General features: G+C 47.8%; 8 protein-coding genes across 8 annotated transcripts; 5 read left to right on the forward strand and 3 right to left on the reverse strand.

Annotated features, from left to right (window-relative positions):
- Positions 1 to 123: 123 nt before the first annotated feature.
- N7520_008956 (uncharacterized protein) lies at positions 124 to 948 on the forward strand (the record flags this gene model as incomplete). The annotated part of the gene is made up of 1 exon (XM_057142890.1): positions 124 to 948. One exon carries the CDS (start codon positions 124 to 126, stop codon positions 946 to 948), a length of 825 nt encoding a protein of 274 aa, XP_056992178.1.
- A 435-nt stretch (positions 949 to 1383) lies between these two features.
- Positions 1384 to 6735, reverse strand: N7520_008957 (putative SNF2 family helicase/ATPase; the record flags this gene model as incomplete). Its single annotated transcript, XM_057142891.1, has 2 exons — positions 1384 to 3934; positions 4001 to 6735. 2 exons carry the CDS (start codon positions 6733 to 6735, stop codon positions 1384 to 1386), a joined length of 5286 nt encoding a protein of 1761 aa, XP_056992179.1.
- Positions 6736 to 7199: 464 nt separating this feature from the next.
- On the forward strand, positions 7200 to 8791 carry N7520_008958 (glutathione synthase; the record flags this gene model as incomplete). Its single annotated transcript, XM_057142892.1, has 2 exons — positions 7200 to 7501; positions 7561 to 8791. 2 exons carry the CDS (start codon positions 7200 to 7202, stop codon positions 8789 to 8791), a joined length of 1533 nt encoding a protein of 510 aa, XP_056992180.1.
- Positions 8792 to 9880: 1089 nt separating this feature from the next.
- Positions 9881 to 12109, forward strand: N7520_008959 (uncharacterized protein; the record flags this gene model as incomplete). Its single annotated transcript, XM_057142893.1, has 8 exons — positions 9881 to 9906; positions 9965 to 9988; positions 10039 to 10319; positions 10376 to 10520; positions 10576 to 11225; positions 11283 to 11320; positions 11371 to 11451; positions 11531 to 12109. 8 exons carry the CDS (start codon positions 9881 to 9883, stop codon positions 12107 to 12109), a joined length of 1824 nt encoding a protein of 607 aa, XP_056992181.1.
- A 273-nt stretch (positions 12110 to 12382) lies between these two features.
- N7520_008960 (DUF167 domain-containing protein) lies at positions 12383 to 12816 on the forward strand (the record flags this gene model as incomplete). The annotated part of the gene is made up of 2 exons (XM_057142894.1): positions 12383 to 12586; positions 12652 to 12816. 2 exons carry the CDS (start codon positions 12383 to 12385, stop codon positions 12814 to 12816), a joined length of 369 nt encoding a protein of 122 aa, XP_056992182.1.
- A 112-nt stretch (positions 12817 to 12928) lies between these two features.
- N7520_008961 (uncharacterized protein) lies at positions 12929 to 13436 on the forward strand (the record flags this gene model as incomplete). The annotated part of the gene is made up of 2 exons (XM_057142895.1): positions 12929 to 13053; positions 13109 to 13436. 2 exons carry the CDS (start codon positions 12929 to 12931, stop codon positions 13434 to 13436), a joined length of 453 nt encoding a protein of 150 aa, XP_056992183.1.
- Positions 13437 to 13911: 475 nt separating this feature from the next.
- N7520_008962 (bestrophin family protein) lies at positions 13912 to 15713 on the reverse strand (the record flags this gene model as incomplete). Its single annotated transcript, XM_057142896.1, has 6 exons — positions 13912 to 14270; positions 14322 to 14495; positions 14556 to 14905; positions 14978 to 15188; positions 15243 to 15390; positions 15453 to 15713. The coding sequence occupies 6 exons, from the start codon at positions 15711 to 15713 to the stop codon at positions 13912 to 13914; spliced, it is 1503 nt and encodes a 500-aa protein (XP_056992184.1).
- A 687-nt stretch (positions 15714 to 16400) lies between these two features.
- Positions 16401 to 16796, reverse strand: N7520_008963 (uncharacterized protein; the record flags this gene model as incomplete). Its single annotated transcript, XM_057142897.1, has 2 exons — positions 16401 to 16594; positions 16748 to 16796. The coding sequence occupies 2 exons, from the start codon at positions 16794 to 16796 to the stop codon at positions 16401 to 16403; spliced, it is 243 nt and encodes an 80-aa protein (XP_056992185.1).
- Positions 16797 to 17918: the final 1122 nt, after the last annotated feature.

A 17918-nucleotide genomic window follows, 5' to 3' on the forward strand; every position in this document is an offset into this window, starting at 1 on the left:
CCATCCGACCCCGGACTCCACGACAATTTCAATTTCAACACATGGACTAGACCACAAATGCATGACCTTGGGCTCGACTGAGGCTCTACAAACCAGATTCAACTCCTAGTATGCAAACGCAGAATGGGCACTTGCGATGCCCCCGTCGAAGGAATCGTCGGTGCATACACAGGCAACAACTTCGCCGTCCAAGCCTCAATTGCCAGCCTCCTCGGCTGTGCCATCTACAGCGCCTTAGAGCTCGTAGTGCTGGTCTTCTCTATCTTCCACATCTACGGAGGTCTGTACTTCTGGAGCCTCTTGATGTCCGCCTCACTAGGCGTGATTCCCGATGCACTGGGCCTGATCCTGAAATACTTTGAGCTCGCCCCGATATGGATCCCCGTGACGTTGTCAACTGCCGGCTGGGCCGTTATGGTGACAGGACAATCGCTTGTGCTGTATTCGCGACTACATCTAGTTATGCTGAATCAGACGGTACTGCACTGCGTGCTGGGGATGATTATTTTCGATGCGATTGCGATGCAGACGCCGCAGATTGTTGCTTCTTATGGGGCTGTTTATGCGTGTCATTCGGGGTTTGGGACATTTTTTAATGTCTGGGAGAAGGTTCAGTTGACTGTGTTTTTTGTGCAGGAGATTGTTATCTCATCATTGTTTATTGTGCAGACTATCAAGTTGTTGATGTCTTATCCCTCGCGTTCGAAACGGAGGACCAATATCATGTATCAGTTGATTACCATAAACACGGTGATCATATTGATGGATATTGCGCTTATTACTATGGAGTTTAGGGGGTTGTTTATTACGCAGACGGTGGCGAAGTGTTTCTTCTATACTGTGAAGCTCAAGTTGGAGATTGCCGTTTTGTCGAGATTGGCATCGTTTGTGAAGTCAAATTCTGATCAAGGTTCATCAGGGTTAAGTCGTTTGCAAAACCACTCTTGATGTGCCCTGTTCTCGTCTTCCAATGTCATTTAGTCAATCATCGTCATCAAATATACTAGCCAAGGCTTTCAGTGGTATAAATCGTCTCCACCAGGTGAATCTTCTCAGATCTACGTACGCTATAACTACAGTAACATGCCAACCTTGGAAATTTTAGGCTTTACAATGGCGATTTTGCATCTTACTTGCTTTGTGGAGCCAGGTTTTTAATAAGGCATTCATCTTCTTACTTCCCTATCTAGTAAAAAATACATGGGATTCATGGCCTGGACCCATCCGCCACCAAGGTCCAGCTAGAACAGATGATGCAATCAACTAGCAAAACACTAAAAGACCTTCGGGGTATCATCGCAATAAACGAAGTAAAGCATGGTGAAACGCCAAGGCAAATTCAAAGTGTTCTCATAATGCATGACCAGTGCTAGAGTCAAGAAATTAATTTCCTGGCTCGGTCTGGGTGGGAGGCTGGTCATCTTTGAGTACGGAAGACTCAAGTGGCACAGAGGCCACAGCTTCGATATTACCCTCCGCTGATTTGGCCCTCGATGGACCGGAGAAAATAGATGGTCGAGGTAGAGCGTATTGGTGAGGAGAAAAGGAGTCGGCTCTGGTGGAAGGGGAAGGGGCATCATACATGGGAAAGCTTTGCTCGCCGCGTGAAGGTACTGGCCCCGTCCATGGTATCGGTCGCGGTCGCGAATAGGTTGAACTTTGAGTAGAACTTGGGGGCGCCGCGGAAGGGAATAAAGCACCTGGGAGTGGTGATACACCCATCTGTGGTCCAGAAGTCGATAGCATCGAGTATCCGACATGCGCGGCAGTAGTTGGTGGTTTGTGTGTCGTAGATTCAGATGGATTTCCTGGCATAGAGGGCCGGTTTGACGGGCCGGAAACCTGTGGTCTGTGGATATTCGCTAAGCTTTCCTGTGTCATATCCTCTCCATCGGGTTGTTTTTGGCGGTTATCCTGACGTGGGAAAGAATTCAACGGATTCGGCGGCTGTTGGGGAATTGGCCAGTATGATTTTTCACAGTCGTCCTGAGGCCCGACAGAATTCAATGGAACATGCTGCTGGGGAGGTTGCTGGCGATTAGTCCGAGGTACGGTTGGTTTTGAAGGAAATCGGTTCTGCTGGTCCTTTTGCTGGTAGATCCGTAACCGATGCCGAGCTGCTTCGTCTGCAGCTTGCCGGGCTATGGTACGCTTGAGTACTTCCTTCTCCCATGCCTCTAGATCGCTGCGTTTGAGCTGTTCTAGACTCAACTCATCTTGAACACGTTTGCGTTCCTCTGTCGACAATTTGTCATTCTCATCGTCTTGGGCTTTGGAAAGGGTCACATCCAGAATGGTGTCAGCGAAACCGCCGTCAGCAATGATCTTGTCAAGCACACCAGGGTCCTTGCCGAAAAGATGATCCAATGGTTTCTTCACTGCATGTTTGACAGGAAACAGATAGTCTTTAGACTCCTGCTTGAAGCCCTCACGGACCGTGTTTTTCTTGTCAACCACGCGGACTGTGAGCTGCGACTTGAAAACAGTCTTATTGAAAATGATTTCCTCGAAGGTTCCTGATGCAATAAAGCGGTAGACATAGACGGGTTTGGTCTGGCCAATGCGATATGCACGCCCGATAGCTTGGTCCTCCCAGGCTGGATTGAACAAAAAGTCGAAGATGACTACACGGTTTGCTCCATGAATGTTCAAGCCTAGTCCACCAGCCCGAGTAGAAATGAGCAAAATATCTACATTGTCGGCATCATTGAATAAATTCACAATATCTTGGCGTTGTTGGGGCATAACCTTTCCGTCGATACGCTTGTAGTTTCGGCCCCCTCGTTTGAATAAGCTGTCGAGGTAGTTTAGTGTTGGGATACTCTGAGAGAAAACCAGGACCTTGTCGCCAATTCTGTTTGACATGTCCAGAATCTTGTCGAGCAGCAAAGCTCGGTTAGACAAGCAGGGGTCCAAGATATCGGTGACCCTTTCAAACAGTGCCTCGATTCTTGAAAGCAGGTTGGAGGGGAGATGAGCGTCACCATCTAAGATGGATGGGTCGGGCGATTCTGTCTGCTTCAAATTCGATCGATCTTGAAGTTTCTCCAGAAATGGTTTTGGATGGTTGCAGCAGAGCTGCATGATGGCCAGCCATTGCCAAATTCTGGAAAAATTGCCCGTCTTATTGATTTCGTCAATGAAAATATTGTATGCGACTCGTTGTGTTTCCGAGAGAGTGATGCGTACAACAAGCTCTGTTTTGGAGGGCAAATCGGCTGCAATCAGTGAATGATCTGCACGCTGAATTTTGGGCTCTAAGATTCCATTGAGCACTTGCAGCGCGACAAGGCTTGCTCTCCGCTGTGCCTGAGTGCTATCGATATACAGACCTTCCTGGATAGGTTCCATGTACTTTTCCTTGAAGACCTGCATTGACTCCAAATACCCCGGTGCGACCCATTCAATCATTTGGTAATATTCGGATAGATTGTTTGCAAGAGGCGATCCCGTCATGGCGATTCGACTCATAGTTGTGAAACGAGAACTCGCTTGGCTGATGGAGGATTTTTCTGACTTCAACTTGTGCGCTTCATCAGCAACAACGATATTAGGCTTGCATAACAGAGCATCTTGGACAGTCTTATGCTGCTCATCACTAAGGCGGTTCTTATCATTTTTGATGAACGAGCGAAACATTTCGTAACTCATGATAATGATGCCTCCCTTCTCTTCCCAAGTTTGAATGGTGGCCATTCTCTCCGCCGTTCTTTCCTCGCGATCTTGTGGGCTGGTACTGGCCGCGATCTGAAAAATATTTCCAAGGTGATGATGTTGTGGCACCCAGCAATGAAATTCTTTTATCCAGTTTGGAACCAGGAATGATGGGCAAAGAATTAGAGTCTGAGATCGGTGGAATCTTTCGGGAACTTGAGCTCTAATTTCGGGGGTTTCTGAAGCAGCGGCTTCGGCAATCGTCACTAAAAGAGATATTCTATAAAATAGTGAGATGTGAGTGGGGAATCCGACGGTTTATGATTCTAAACAGGGGCGCACTTACACCTGCAGGGTCTTGCCTAGTCCCATAATATGTGCAAGCAAGCATCCTTGTGGTTTTTCGCTGTCACAGAGTTCTCGCCACATGAATTGAATTCCATTCAGTTGGTGTGGTTTGATGAATTCACCAAGCGCCGGATTGAGATAGACAACAGGGTCCTTGAAGGTGACCGCATGTCCAGCCGGATCACTGTTGCCCAAGCCTTTGTTTTCTCTCTCTTGCCTGAAAGCCTCTCTAGCTCGGTCCTGCGTTTCCTTTCGTTCCTGTGCACGCTTTTGCACACCGATGGGTGCGTTCGGCACATAGGGCTTTTTACTTTTCAGATTCTGTTTAGAATGCTGCTCCGTGGGTGGGCTCGTAGTATTCACCATCGAGGTGCTTGATGACTTATTTCGCGACTTCTCGGGATGCAAACGGTTGTATGTATTGATAAGTGATTCAAACTTGTCAAGAAAGACTTGCAATGATCCCTTGTCATCTTCATCCTCGATCACACTGAGCGCCTGCTCGAGTCGCATTGGCTCGAGTCCATCTGAATTGACGCTGATACAGTGGTACCAGGACACAAACAAAGCGCTAAGGCGCATCGAAAGCTTACTCTCATCATGATCGACTCCAGGAATATTTCGTTCGTTGTCCATCATCGTTCTGATAGCTTCCTGTATTTTCTCTCGATAGAGTGAGCGTAACCACGTGTCCAAATAGGCCGGAAATCCTTGGTATTCGGCTGATGTCAATTGCATGACAATCTTTGCCAACAATTGAATACGATCCTTTTTGGCCTCGATGGATGACATGCTCATTCCCTTGACCATTTCAAAAAGATAGGCATCATCAGTATCAACTGATATCTTGTCGTCTGGTAGCGGAGTCGATGGTGGAAGTAGTTGGGTTGGGTCGCTTTCGTCGTCAAACGACACAGGGAAGGAGTCCCCACTGGAAGTCTTCAAGGGCAGGGCAGTGCCAACATTGGGAGGCCGTGGCCTCGAGAAGTTGGGGTCATCTTGGCTCTGGAGCAGATGCTTGTCATCCAATTCAGCAATATCAAGATCATTTGGGTTGAGAGGGAGAGTCTTGATTACACTCTGTGTGGCAAGATCCTGTCGCGACGAAGTTGGATTGAGGGAAGGAGTCTTGATTATGCTGTCTATGGAATGATCGGTTTGATCGGCAACGTTGGTTAGATCAACTAACTCAATGTCTTCGTCGTCATCTTCATAAAAAGAACCACGAGTATCCAGTCTGTCATTGCCCTTCCACGTTCTGGGCATGTCTTGAACACGGCGTCGCTTACTAGGGGGTTTAGGCGGGCTGTCATCAGAAGAGGGAGAAGATTCTAAGCTGAGAGGCATCCCTTGGGCGCGAGGTGTCTTTGACGGAACTCCAGTGTCTAAATCATCCACTTTAACAGACAAAGGGCTTTCCAAGTCCAGTTCGTCTTCATCGGTGGATTGTTCAAGATCGACTTTTTCCTCGATTGACTCTCCAGAATGTGATTCCGCATCAGAAGTAAGTGTGTTATCTTCTCCCTCTTTTGCTGATACCGACTCCACATCACGTTCCTTGCGAGGTTTGGAAATCTTTGTTGGGCGTGGGGCAGGTGGAGGGCAAATATCCAGGTCAAGGGTATTCAACCACCAATTTTCGGAACATTTATCCCAGATCGTCAAATCTATGGCTCGACATGCCCGTCGTAAAGTCGACGTTGACCTGTAGGACACATCCATGATTGCCTGTTTAACGCTTCTCAGGCGGCTCTCAAGATGCTCAATGCGGCTGGAAAGGCTGAGTTTCTTTTCTTGAAGCTTGCCGCAATCTCGAAAGTAATGCCACATTGGTTCTGCTTCTGGCAGCAACTTTGGAAGCTCTTCTTTAACCCACAATTCTTCTTGTTCCGCGATATACTGCGCCAAAATGGCCTCACACTTTTCTCGAGGAAGTCCGGGGGCCGCTATGAGATCCGGATTTTCTTCAAGTATCTCTTTCCAAGTGTCCTGGTCAAACTCCGCTTCTGAATTCGAGTCTCCGTATTTAGGAAGTATGTCGTCATCATCTTTCGCGTATTTCTCCTGCAAGTAGGAGAGAAAATTCTCCTCTTTTTCAGTCCGTGACAGACCCTCATGATTGTTTCCGGCTAAGCCACCAATAGAGATCTGGTTTGATTGTATGTTTGCAATATTCGTACAGATCTCCTGCTGGGGTGGAAAAGCTGCTTGTGATGGGGTCAAGGCGCCATCTGTTGGCTTTTGACTTGCCAAGGCTTGAGAGGTTTGGTCTTGCACAAGTATCGGCGCAATCCTCCGTTTTGGTTTCGAGACTGCTTGGATAGCAGGACCTCCTTGGGAGGTCACGCTTGCAGGGTTGGGGTTCATCACAGCAGAAACGGGGGTAGCATCATGTGGGTATGGAGAAGAAGGTCTCGACATAACTAGCTCATTGGAAGTGATCCTACGAGTTGAGCTATACTTGAACGACTTTTCCTGCAGCCATTGAATTGCTTTCATCAGCATGATACGATGGCCATATGCTTTCACGCCAATCTCCTTCAGACCATCGTTATCAACATGCATAAGCACTTCTCCGCATATTTCATTATCGCGAAGAGCAGCTTCAAGAGTAGTTGGATCGGGTCGTGGGGCACTTGATGATTGCGCCCATGGTGCAGGTCTTGGGCCACAAAGAAAGCTCACAACCTCATTCACTGACCAGTCAACTGGGTCAGAAATATCTGGCTCCATATTGCTTTTGGAGGGGGGCTGAAGAATTCATATGTAAGTCAAGCTCCTGTGTCAAGACATGGGAAACTCACCAGTTACTGCCCCCCAGAGTGAAACCAGTTGAACGGAATATGGGCTTGCTGGTAGATTTAGTTTTTGTGACTTCAGGCTTTGACAAAAGTGGATATCAAAAAATGGAAGATTTCGTAAGTGACGCGTCCGTCTTAAGAAACAGGTGGTAAATGAATTAAAAAGCACGTGGCGTAGTGGGGGAAGAGAAGAAGGATAACATCAAGTAAAGAGTTCCTAAATAGGCAAACAAACTGGTTGTTATTCTACCGGCAGAATATGCTTTAATGAAAAGGCGGTGTTTTTAGCGGTCAGGTCATACTTTCTGATTGTAAATCATACTGCGGGGAGTGTCCCGCTTGGGTTTCTGCTTAGCAATTATTCTCCGATTTTGCCTACAGAGTACAATTAAAGCCATGGAGGAGTCAATCTATAACAACTACCCTCCTCAGCTGTCTCAGGAACAGCAGAACCATCTCGTTACAACTACTAAAGACTGGGCAATTCAAAATGGCCTAGCTGTTCGACCCTCGCCGGCAATCCTTCCCAAAAATGCAGACCCAAATGGAGTGCTGGCCACAAATGCTCCGGTGTCACTGTTCCCCAGTCCATTCCCAAAGGCCTGTTTTGAGGAAGCACAGGCCTTACAGACAGTCTATAATCAGCTCTATGCGGCAATTACGTGCAACGAAGACTGGTTAGGGAAGATCATCGAAGAGTAGGACTCCAAGAATACCAGGCTGGCTAGACCTTATTACTAAACTCATGCATCTATAGTCTAACCGATGTCGACGATTTTGTTGCAAATCTATGGAAAACCCATCTCGCTGTAAAGAAGGAGGGCTACGTCCAAAACCTGTCATTGGGTCTCTACCGATCTGACTACATGGCTCACGTCACCGCGAACCAGGCTCCAGCTTTGAAGCAGGTGGAATTCAACACAATTTCTTCATCCTTTGGTGGCCTGTCAGCTCTCGTGAGAGCGTTGCATACGGAGCTCTTGGCCTCGCCGCTAGTCTATCCGCCTCATCCTCTCCTCGAATCTGGAATACCACCTGAGAACACTGCTGTGGAGACTCTCTCCGGAGGTCTTGCGGCAGCACATGAGGCATATGGCTCCTCAAAGTCTTCCCCGCAGCTTCCGTTGTGTGTTCTTTTTATAGTACAAGATGGAGAGCGGAACGTCTTCGATCAATTGGCTCTCTCGAAGCGACTTACAGGCTTTCACAAAGTCCCGACCTTCCGTGTGAAAAGCAAGGAAATCCTAGACCAAACATCTATCGCTGCTGCGAACTCCTCTCGGCCATTAATCTACCACCCCCCACACTCTCCAGGATCTGCCTTTGAAGTAACGACTGTCTATCTTCGGGCATACTATTCTCCCGACGAATACACCTCTAGCCGCGATTGGGAGGCCCGGACACACTTGGAACGCTCGGCCGCTATCAAGTGTCCTACTGTGTTAAACCAATTGGCCGGCTGCAAGAAGATTCAACAAGTCTTGGCGGAGCCGACAGGGCCCGATCACCTATCCAGCTTTCTTAAGGACGTTGACCCTGCCATGATCACAAGATTACGTGAGACATTTGCCCCGCAATACGATCTTTCTGAAAAGGGCCAAGGGAGGGACTTGGCTCTCAATCCTGAAACTGCCATGAAGCATGTCTTGAAACCACAGCGTGAGGGCGGAGGCAACAACATCTACAAAGCAGAGATTCCGGGTTTCCTGCGATCTCTTCCCGAGTCCGATTGGAAGGGCTGGGTCTTGATGGAGTTGATCAACCCTGCAGCCAATGCTGAGAATGTCGCCCTGCGGAACGACGGTGAAGTTCTCCGTGGAAATGTCATCTCCGAGCTAGGAGTGTATGGTACTATTCTGTGGGAGAACACTGGAAAGATTATTCGCAACGATGAAGGTGGATGGCTATTGCGAACCAAGGGCAAGGAGGTTAATGAAGGTGGAGTAGCCGCTGGTTTCTCTAGCCTGGATAGTGTCCTTCTTTACTAGGATTGTAGATAGACCGATAGAACATTTGGACAGCGAGAAGTTTAAATACATTCAAACATATTTCTTCATCGACACGAGTCCCGAATCGATTACTTCAAATTTTTCTTATGGCGAGCTCCCGCTTGCCATATTCTTGGTATCTGGGATGCCATTACTAAGTAAAGATAAACATGTATATGAGATCTGTTATAATCATACTGAAAGTCCTGCAAATGTGGGCTAAAAACGATGCAGTCCATGTGTAAATCTCTAAAGTTCTGCTTGAATCGGCAACTGCTACTACGAAATCAAGGTTCAATCTAGGCCAGCCACGGCTGCACGACCCTTGTCTTGGCAATAATTCTACAACTGTAATCATATTCCGATTGGATGATCGTCCTGACCTCATATCTGCCACGAGGCATTAGACACCTGCATAGGGTTCCGTGCAATAACTCACCTAGGCAATTTTCCAAACTAGTAAAAACCAATGATGTATGACTAGAAGATCTAAGATGCATTCGTGTCAGTTCGTTGGTTGTTTTATGTACTGATTTACGTAGATTTTAGGTCCGACACTAGCCCCGCTTGGTGATCCACTGCGGGGTAAAAGTTCTCAACAAGCCGGGGTATGAAGTATATGAAAAGATGGGTGTATTCTCCATTTGGTGCAACTCTAGCTTATATATGACTGTATCAGCGGGGTATTCATGTCTTCCTATATAATTATCAAGATGTACTAGTAAGCATCTGATGTATGGTTATGTGCACTGCATGATATGTCCATCAATGGCGCATGCACGCATGCCACTGTAGATTTATAGAGATCAAAATGGAAAGAGAACGGGGTGTCAACACCAACACGCTTCTCTCTTTTGGGATCGGCCCAGGGACGTTCTTGCCAAATTTAATGATCCTTTTGATCTTGTGATCCCGGAGTTTTCCCCAAGGTTCAACACATCCACTAATTCACGTCTTGTTCCTCCATTTCACTCTCATTACCCACACACTTCCTAGTATCATCACTTTTGGTTTTTGACTTACTGAACCCTCTTTATCCAAGGCTAGCAGAGAGCACATCTCCATTGATTTGATCCAACAAAATACAAGATGGCTCCAAAATTTCAGTCTGAGGGGTATGTATTGAAACACCATACAATATTCTGAGCAATACTGATGCGACCGTGTATCAAGGATGACCCAAAATGTCACGGCTGAGTAAGTATAAAGGTCTCATTCTTTCTTTCCACTCGTCTTACTGCATCTAGAATTCGAAACCCGCTTGAAGGTATTCCGCACGAGCAGTTGATGTCCAATGTCGAAGCTTATGCCATTGAACACGGGCTGCAGGACATCTTGCCTACTCTTCGCAAGGGTGCTTTGGCTGGCCAGGATCCTATTGCAGCTAGCACTTCAGCCATGCTGAGTGGTCAGGATCTTGATGTTTTACATGTGGAGGCTACTCGCCGCTGGCATCAGCCTTGGGCATTGTACTACACCATTATCCTGAACTCGATCGCTGCAGCCATTCAGGGCTGGGATCAGACTGGTAAGCATACTACAGTTTTCTCGTTGACTTCTATACCTAACAGCTCACTCTTATAGGGTCCAATGGTGCCAATCTTACATTCGATGTTGTCTTTGGTATCCCGAACAATCCCCCTGCATGCCCGGACCATGCTACATGCACCCGCAACCAGTGGATTGTCGGGTTCATCAATGCGACACCCTACATTACCATCTGCCTTTTGTAAGCGTTCCCTTGATTCTTCCTCTTTCTGAGTGCTAACTGGACTTTCCGTTAGCGCTGGCTGGCTCTCCGATCCGCTCAACAATATCCTTGGCCGCAAGGGTACCATTTTCTTGGCTGCAATCTTTAGTCTTCTTGCACCTATCGGATCTGCCTTCACTCAGCGCTGGCCCCAGCTAGTGGTCTGTCGTATTCTTTTGGGGATTGGAATGGGTCTGAAAGAAGTTACTGTTCCTGTCTACTCCGCCGAAAACGCACCCACCAACATCCGTGGAGGCCTTGTCATGAGTTGGCAAGTGTGGACAGCCTTTGGTATCTTTCTCGGGACCTGTGCAAATCTGGCTGTTGCCGACACAGGCAAACTTTCTTGGCGTTTGCAGCTTGGATCAGCCTTTATTCCTGCAGTTCCCCTGGTTATCGGTGTTTGGTTCTGTCCTGAATCACCTCGCTGGCTGATCATCAAAGGAAGACACCGTGCTGCATATGAAGCACTTCTTCGTCTCCGAAACAGTCCTTTACAAGCTGCCCGAGATCTTTACATGATCCATTCTCAGCTTGTCATGGAGAGAGGTATGCTTGAGGGATCCGGTTATGCAAAGACCGACAACATGTTGGTTCGCTTCAAGGAAATATTTACTGTGCCCCGCTTGCGCCGTGCAACCCAGGCCTCGGGTATCGTCATGATAGCACAGCAGATGTGTGGTAGTAAGTTCCCCTTAGCTCCCCCCGGCGTCATTCATTAACGATGTATGCCATTAACAGTCAACATTATTGCATTCTACTCTTCGACCATCTTCCAGGTAACTATCAGAAACAGTCTTCAATTTTTCTATGCTGATCAACCTCTTAGCTTGCCGGTGCAAATAATATCGAGGCTTTGCTTGCGTCCTTTGGATTCGGCCTGATCAATTTCCTTTTTGCCTGGCCTGCCGTTTGGAGTATTGACAGATTTGGCCGTCGCGGTCTCCTGCTTTTCACATTTCCCAACATGTGCTGGACTCTACTTGCAGCTGGGTGTTGTTTCTGGATTCCCCAAAAGCAACAAGGCACATATCGGCCTCGTTGCCTTCTTTATCTACCTCTTTGATGTGTTTTATTCCCCTGGAGAAGGCCCTGTTCCATTTGCCTACTCTGCAGAGGTCTTTCCACAGTCTCATCGTGAGATCGGCATGGCGTGGGCTGTTGCAACCAACAACTTCTGGGCATCAGTCCTCTCGCTGACTTTCCCTTACATGCTGCGTTCTTTAACCGCCCAGGGTGCCTTTGGGTTCTATGCTTGTCTCAACCTTGTTGCTTTCGTTCTGATTTTCCTTTTCTTGCCTGAGACGATGCAGCGGTCTCTCGAGGAGCTGGATTATGTCTTTGGCGTACCTACCCGGACCCATGCGAAGTACCAGCTGACTGTGGTACTTCCGTGGTGGATCAGACGCTACATTCTCATGCGCAAGGGTTTTGAGTGCCCCCCACTGTACCGGAACTACGGCCATCGCACTGAGACTGATTTGCTCCCCACTGAGTCTCATACCATGGCCGATGTTATCACCGGACAGAAGGCCGAGGGGATTCCTGAGCAGGTTGAAGTGGCTTAGATCTTCTAAGATCCTGCACTCTCAGTTTCCGCTGATACCCATTTCGATTGCTTGCAAGTTCAATATTGCTTTTTCTGTCCCGCGAGACCAGGCCCAGTTTATGATGCGAGCTGTTTGACCTTTCCTGTATTTTATCTTTCAATATGGAATAAAATTTAGGGATTATTTTATTTTTGTGTTGGTTTTCATTTCTGTGACAGCAATAATCCAGTAAATTTTGTAAATCGTGATGGTCTCCAAATCAGACACTTTGACACTCCTACATCTCGCCAAATGAGCCGTACATTCCCTTTACTTCATTTAATAAAGTGCCCCCGTACCCGAGGCAACTATAACCTCCATCTCTTCTGTTATGTAAAGCCCAACTCCTCCGCCAACCGAGTGACTGCTATGAGCACAAACAGAGTGGAAGTCTCGGTCGCTGCGGCCCCTCGCGACGGAGCAGCAAATTTTGCTGTGTCGCAAATCATTGCCGATGTATGTTTATTCCAGCGTATTACAATATCAATATCGCTGAAGCTTACTCGATGACATTGGCTTAGGTGTTTAAAGTCCCTAAATCTACAGTTGAAGTGATCCGCGGCGTCAAGGCGCGTGAGAAAACAGTATGCATTTCTGATTTGATCATTGACAACCAAGAGACCTTCCTACAACAAGCAACACAAACCCTGATTGACGCGACCGAGAAAAAGCGCCCCAGATCTTGATCAAAGTGTTGTTTTGCTATAGCGGAATCCCGTGACGTAAAATTCCGTTTTTCTGCAACTGCACTTCCAACGATCTTCCCAAGTCAATTGCACATTGTCTCAACCACACGGAATGTACACGACACAGGATAAGGGGGATACTGTCCCATCTTCCATGAAACGGAAAGCAGCAGAAGCCGCCAATACCATTACCTTCACGTCACGCAATCCACCATGGACCTATCTCAAGCTACAGCTGTGAGCAATCCAATGCCCAAGTCTCAGTAGCTTAAACTGACAATGGAAACTCTAGGATCCCTCAACCCGGTTCCTCATCCCTACAACCCCTTGACGACCTCTCCGCCCGCACCTATCTCTCCGCCGCTCTATCCCAATTCCTCGGCCTAACGGGCACAGCCATCCCAATTGATATCCTAAAAATAGAGCTCGCGTCCTCTACAGCTCAAAAATACGACACTGCCTGGATTCGTGTTCCAAGGGATGATGGAGCGCCCGTCGTCGGCGCACTAAGCTCTTGGGTTGGCAGTGGGAGCGTGAATGTTGCATGGCGGGTATGCGCCAAGGGGAATTACCTGGGTGCGCTGGTTGCTGGCTCCGGGCGGGACTTATTCGTTCCTTAGTGGGACATGGTAGCCTTGTTTTTCGATTTAGTTTGGAGCATCGTTATGAGCTTGACTCTGGTGCTTCTATTATGGCAACTATTGCCAAGCTAAGACGTGCGATGCAAGTCTGCGTTCCAGCGCCTGGCGCCTAGCGCCCTTGCTGTCCAGCGTTATCTGAAGCTGGTTGGATGTGAATGACCTGTTCAGATATCTACGACAAGAAAGTCTTCTGGACAGCTGCGCGGGCGCAGAGCAATCCCGTCGAGATACCCACAACTTACGGCCCAGTCAGCTTCTACTGTCAGTGACACGGTTGGGTACAATATTTCAAAGCTGATGCAATATAACCAGAGATCAGTTGGAACAATCTCATCTAATTTTCTCACAAAACGCCGTAACTCTCACGCTGTCAAGCCAGAAACAATCTGGCCGAAACAAAATGCACTGATATCTTCAACAAAACTTTTCAACTTCAAGACCTCCTCTCGCATATCTAAACAGACTGCTTGGCACTAATCAACGACGCATTTCTAGTAATAGTAGAAGAGTCTGAAGGAGCTGGCGACGAGTTCACGTTTGCAACCACCTTGGCAGCCAATGCAGCGCGGATATCTTCCACGCTCCGCTCCTGCCACTCGGAGAATCCGCTCTGGCTGAGTGGGAACATGACAAGGTTATCTTCGCGCTCCATGAAATCATCCACTCTAGGCGGGGGCGTAGCAGTGATGATATCAAGCTCCAGAGCGATCTGGCGACAGTACGTGTCTAGTGGGAGATCGTTGACGTCCTGACCGAAGGGGTTCTCGATTTCACTGCCGATAGTTGCGAGACCGATGATAATGTATGCGGCCACTAAAAGTCATCAGTATTGATTTTGTAGGGGTTCATTTGTTCAGTCCTTACCAACGGAGGCAGGGATGGTAATCCATTGCAAGAAGTTGTACAGCTGGAACGGAAGGACAAGGACATAAATCCATGAGATCTGGTTAATGGCAATGGCGTACGCAGAGGGGAGAGGAGTGTCCAGCACCCGCTCAGTACCAGTGACGACCTCATTCAGCTGGGTCATCATAGTAACTATAATTTCGTTTCGTTAGCGCAACCGATCACATCACATAGAATAGGCAGTAAACTTACTAGCCTGACCCTGGTGCAATGTAGACCGCATAGTGCCGTTATCAACGATGGAATCAATGTAAACAGACAAATGATGCAGAATCTCCAACGGCAAATGACCGAGCGGCTTCTTGGATCGCTTGATCAACTTCCGCGGGTTAGACTCCGCCCAGGAGACACCCAGATACTCGCCCGCAGCCTTCCAAGTCGACTTCGGCTTCGGCGCAACAACATTATGGTCGTGCGCGTCACGGGCGAATGTATCGAGGTATCCGACCAGACCAACAAGATCCTCGTAGGCAATATCAGGCTCGAAGCGGAGCTTATGCTTGAGAGAGATGGCGAAAGCAAGAAGGAGGTTCATAGCCGATCTATGGAAATAAGAGGTTAGTATGCGATTCCCGTCACGATTCGATCCGTGTCGATTCTATAGGCGCACATACAGCTTGCGCAGAAGATCCTTCTTTCCTAGCTCGCCTTCCCGCTCGCCGGTGTTAATCCAGATGGTGCGAGCCAGATTGCGAGATGTCTGAATAAGTTGGGACCAGTATTTGCGACCATCGATCCAGCGCTCGTAGGCAGTCGAACTGCGGAATGACAATGACAAACCCACCACGAAACCCAGCACGGTAAGTAGGATGTCATTGATACCGACTAAGGAGGCAAGTCAGCAAAGCCGTCTTTATTCGAAAGATCATGATACCATACGGTCGTGAACAAATTTCGAAATGCAAGTAATGAGAGTCGCCCAAAGGGCGACGAGTACCATGGGTAGAATCATCTTTGGCATGACACTTCCATGCATACGTAAGATAATGGGCCACTTAGAGTGCTTATCCATGTCGCGGGGTCCGTGCTATAAAGCCAAGATATCAGTCTTTGTCGCTCCATTCATCGTTCATGTTCGAATCCACGTACAAAGTACCGATCCAGTTCACTCGAGTCCTGTCGGTCTAGGTGAAACTGCATATCGCGAGAGCTGGCGAGGTGCTCCATAAAGGTAGGTCGAGGAGTAATCGGTTTCATGCGGGGCAGAGCCTGCTCGTCTTTTGTGTGAACAGGGACATTTTGGTGGTGATCCGTGTGGCTGTGGACGTCGGCTGGGACAGGTGCAGGGGCGTTATTGTCGGAGAAGCCTGTTGAGTTATCGCTCGGCGATTGAGGAGCAGCGTCCCCCATGGTTAGATTTGACAGAGACAGACAAAGAAAAAGAAAAGAAAGTGTGGATGGAATGTGGGGAATTGAAAGGATTTAACGAAAGAGTGGATCACGATCAAGAGATCAGATCATACAAGAAATGAATGTAAAAAAGAATGAACAAGAAGAGAATAAGGAGAAGAAGAGAATTTGGAAACTGAAGATGGAGAAAACATGGGCATGAAACATGGCGTTTCTGGCGTTCCAGGGCGTTCCAGGGGCTTGTTTCATGCTGATCTAGACTTTTCTGACGCGTATTAAAGGTGGAGAAAAAGTCAATTTTAGATCAGGGGAAAGGGGAACTTTGCCACTACCGAGTCCCTTTCAGTCTTCGATTTTTGTGAATACAAGAATAATATGTTGTACAAAATACTCCGTACTCCCATACACGATATCTCGTTCCATCTTCACCCAGCACTTTTGACTCGTTGGTAGTACTGGGTACAACTGGGTACGTCCCGTCCCGAAGTGATCGTCGCTGTCAGGTACCAGTCTAGAGTCTACAGTCTAGAGTCTAGATCCCAATCTAATTTCCTGCTTGACTTCATCTCAAATGGACAAACTTCTCGGACCCGTCCATATTGAGAGAAAATTATCGGAATAGGAACGAATGCAAGTGCGATGGATCCTAGCAGCGAATTGCCCAAGCCAATGCCAAGCGAATCGAAACTATTTCGGTCCCGCCAAGAGAACACCCGCCAAGGATCGCACAGTGGTTAAGGTTGCGTTTGCAGCAGCTGCGTACTCGGGGTGGCTGTCAATAACATAAGTCTGCGATGGCATATACAGGTCCATGAGACCAAGGCCGAATGGTACCATGCCCATGATGGGCACGAGCCCAGAAAACGGCTCTGTCGGTCCAACTGTACCAGAAGAAACTGATTGGTACGAATCAGGCGAAGAAGATCATCGTTGGGAGATACATGACGGGCTCGTATTTTCTGTTGTTTCGCGCTGTCATCTTCATCACAATCCGGTAGCTATAAACCAAATTCCGATATCAAGGCACGCAAGACCTGAGATGTCGCTTGTCCAGTCGTATTTCTCCATGAACACGGTGGTCATTTTAGCCCCTTATTGGGACGCTCTGTCTTGCGGTGGATTAGGACAGCGGCGTAGGTCTCTTTGCTGAGGAACTCGATGTCTAGTATGACGGCGCCACTCACTATCAATTACACCCAGAAGACCCAGCGCCAGCAGATGTTTATACCGATAAATTGCCCGGCGAGGGGTCCAACGGTTGATCTGACCAAGGATCCCAGACTCCATATAGCTGTTATCATGCCATGTGTTTTTCCACGGGAAAGAGGTCAGCGATCACTCCAGCTCTGAGTGTCAGGACACCAGATCTTCCAATGTCAATAGAAGAGGTGACTTATCGCCAGGGTAAGTATTTATTCATTCAGGCTCAAATCCAACTGGTCATTCCGGGGTAGGGATCCATTTTGTATCATAGTAACAAGATAGATTCATTGTAAGCGCGAATTCAATGTCTCACTCTTCAAGGTGATCCAATGTATTGTTCTATTTTGTGAGCCAGTCCAGGCATCGATGCCTTTCGCACTATATACCCTAGGAGCGTATAGCGCAAGGCTCATTTCTTGGCATTATGAACGGACACGATGATCTCAGTGGATATGCATCTCTAAACCTTCGGGAGAACACCCCGGCCTCTCTGTCGTGGCATTTCGTCTCCGATGTCAGCAAAAACAGGAATTGAACTCAGAAGCAATTATTGGCCTTCTTGTGCAAGACTGTTGACTGATCTTCGAGCTCTGAAGTGGACTTTTGAGTTTGAAACGCAAATCTGTGTCAGCGACCCCCTGAAACGAAGAGGCTGCATCTGATGAGTCAATTCATTCTATGGTGAAACACCTGGTTGTCAGGAGATGAGGGTAAGTGAGAAAGGAAGAATGAGTTGTTGACTTGAAGTTTATATCCTATCACATGTACCGAGGACCTCATAACGGGCGCACGACCGTGTCCTTCCGTTCCGAAACCCAATTTCCTTTCTCAATTTTGGCGTTCGGTGATACGGAGAGTCTATTCAGTGGCTAGAACAACGGGATAAATGATTCGACTGAGGAATTATGCTAAGAAAAATTAGGTTGTATAGATTATGTACAGATTCTGCGATTCCTAGAAGCAAAGCCATATGACCAAATGAGGCAGTATGTAAACGACCAA

This window comes from Penicillium odoratum (genome assembly GCF_028828045.1).
Source record: "Penicillium odoratum strain IBT 22623 chromosome Unknown utg000006l_segment0_segment0, whole genome shotgun sequence".
Taxonomy (NCBI): Eukaryota; Fungi; Ascomycota; class Eurotiomycetes; order Eurotiales; family Aspergillaceae; genus Penicillium; species Penicillium odoratum.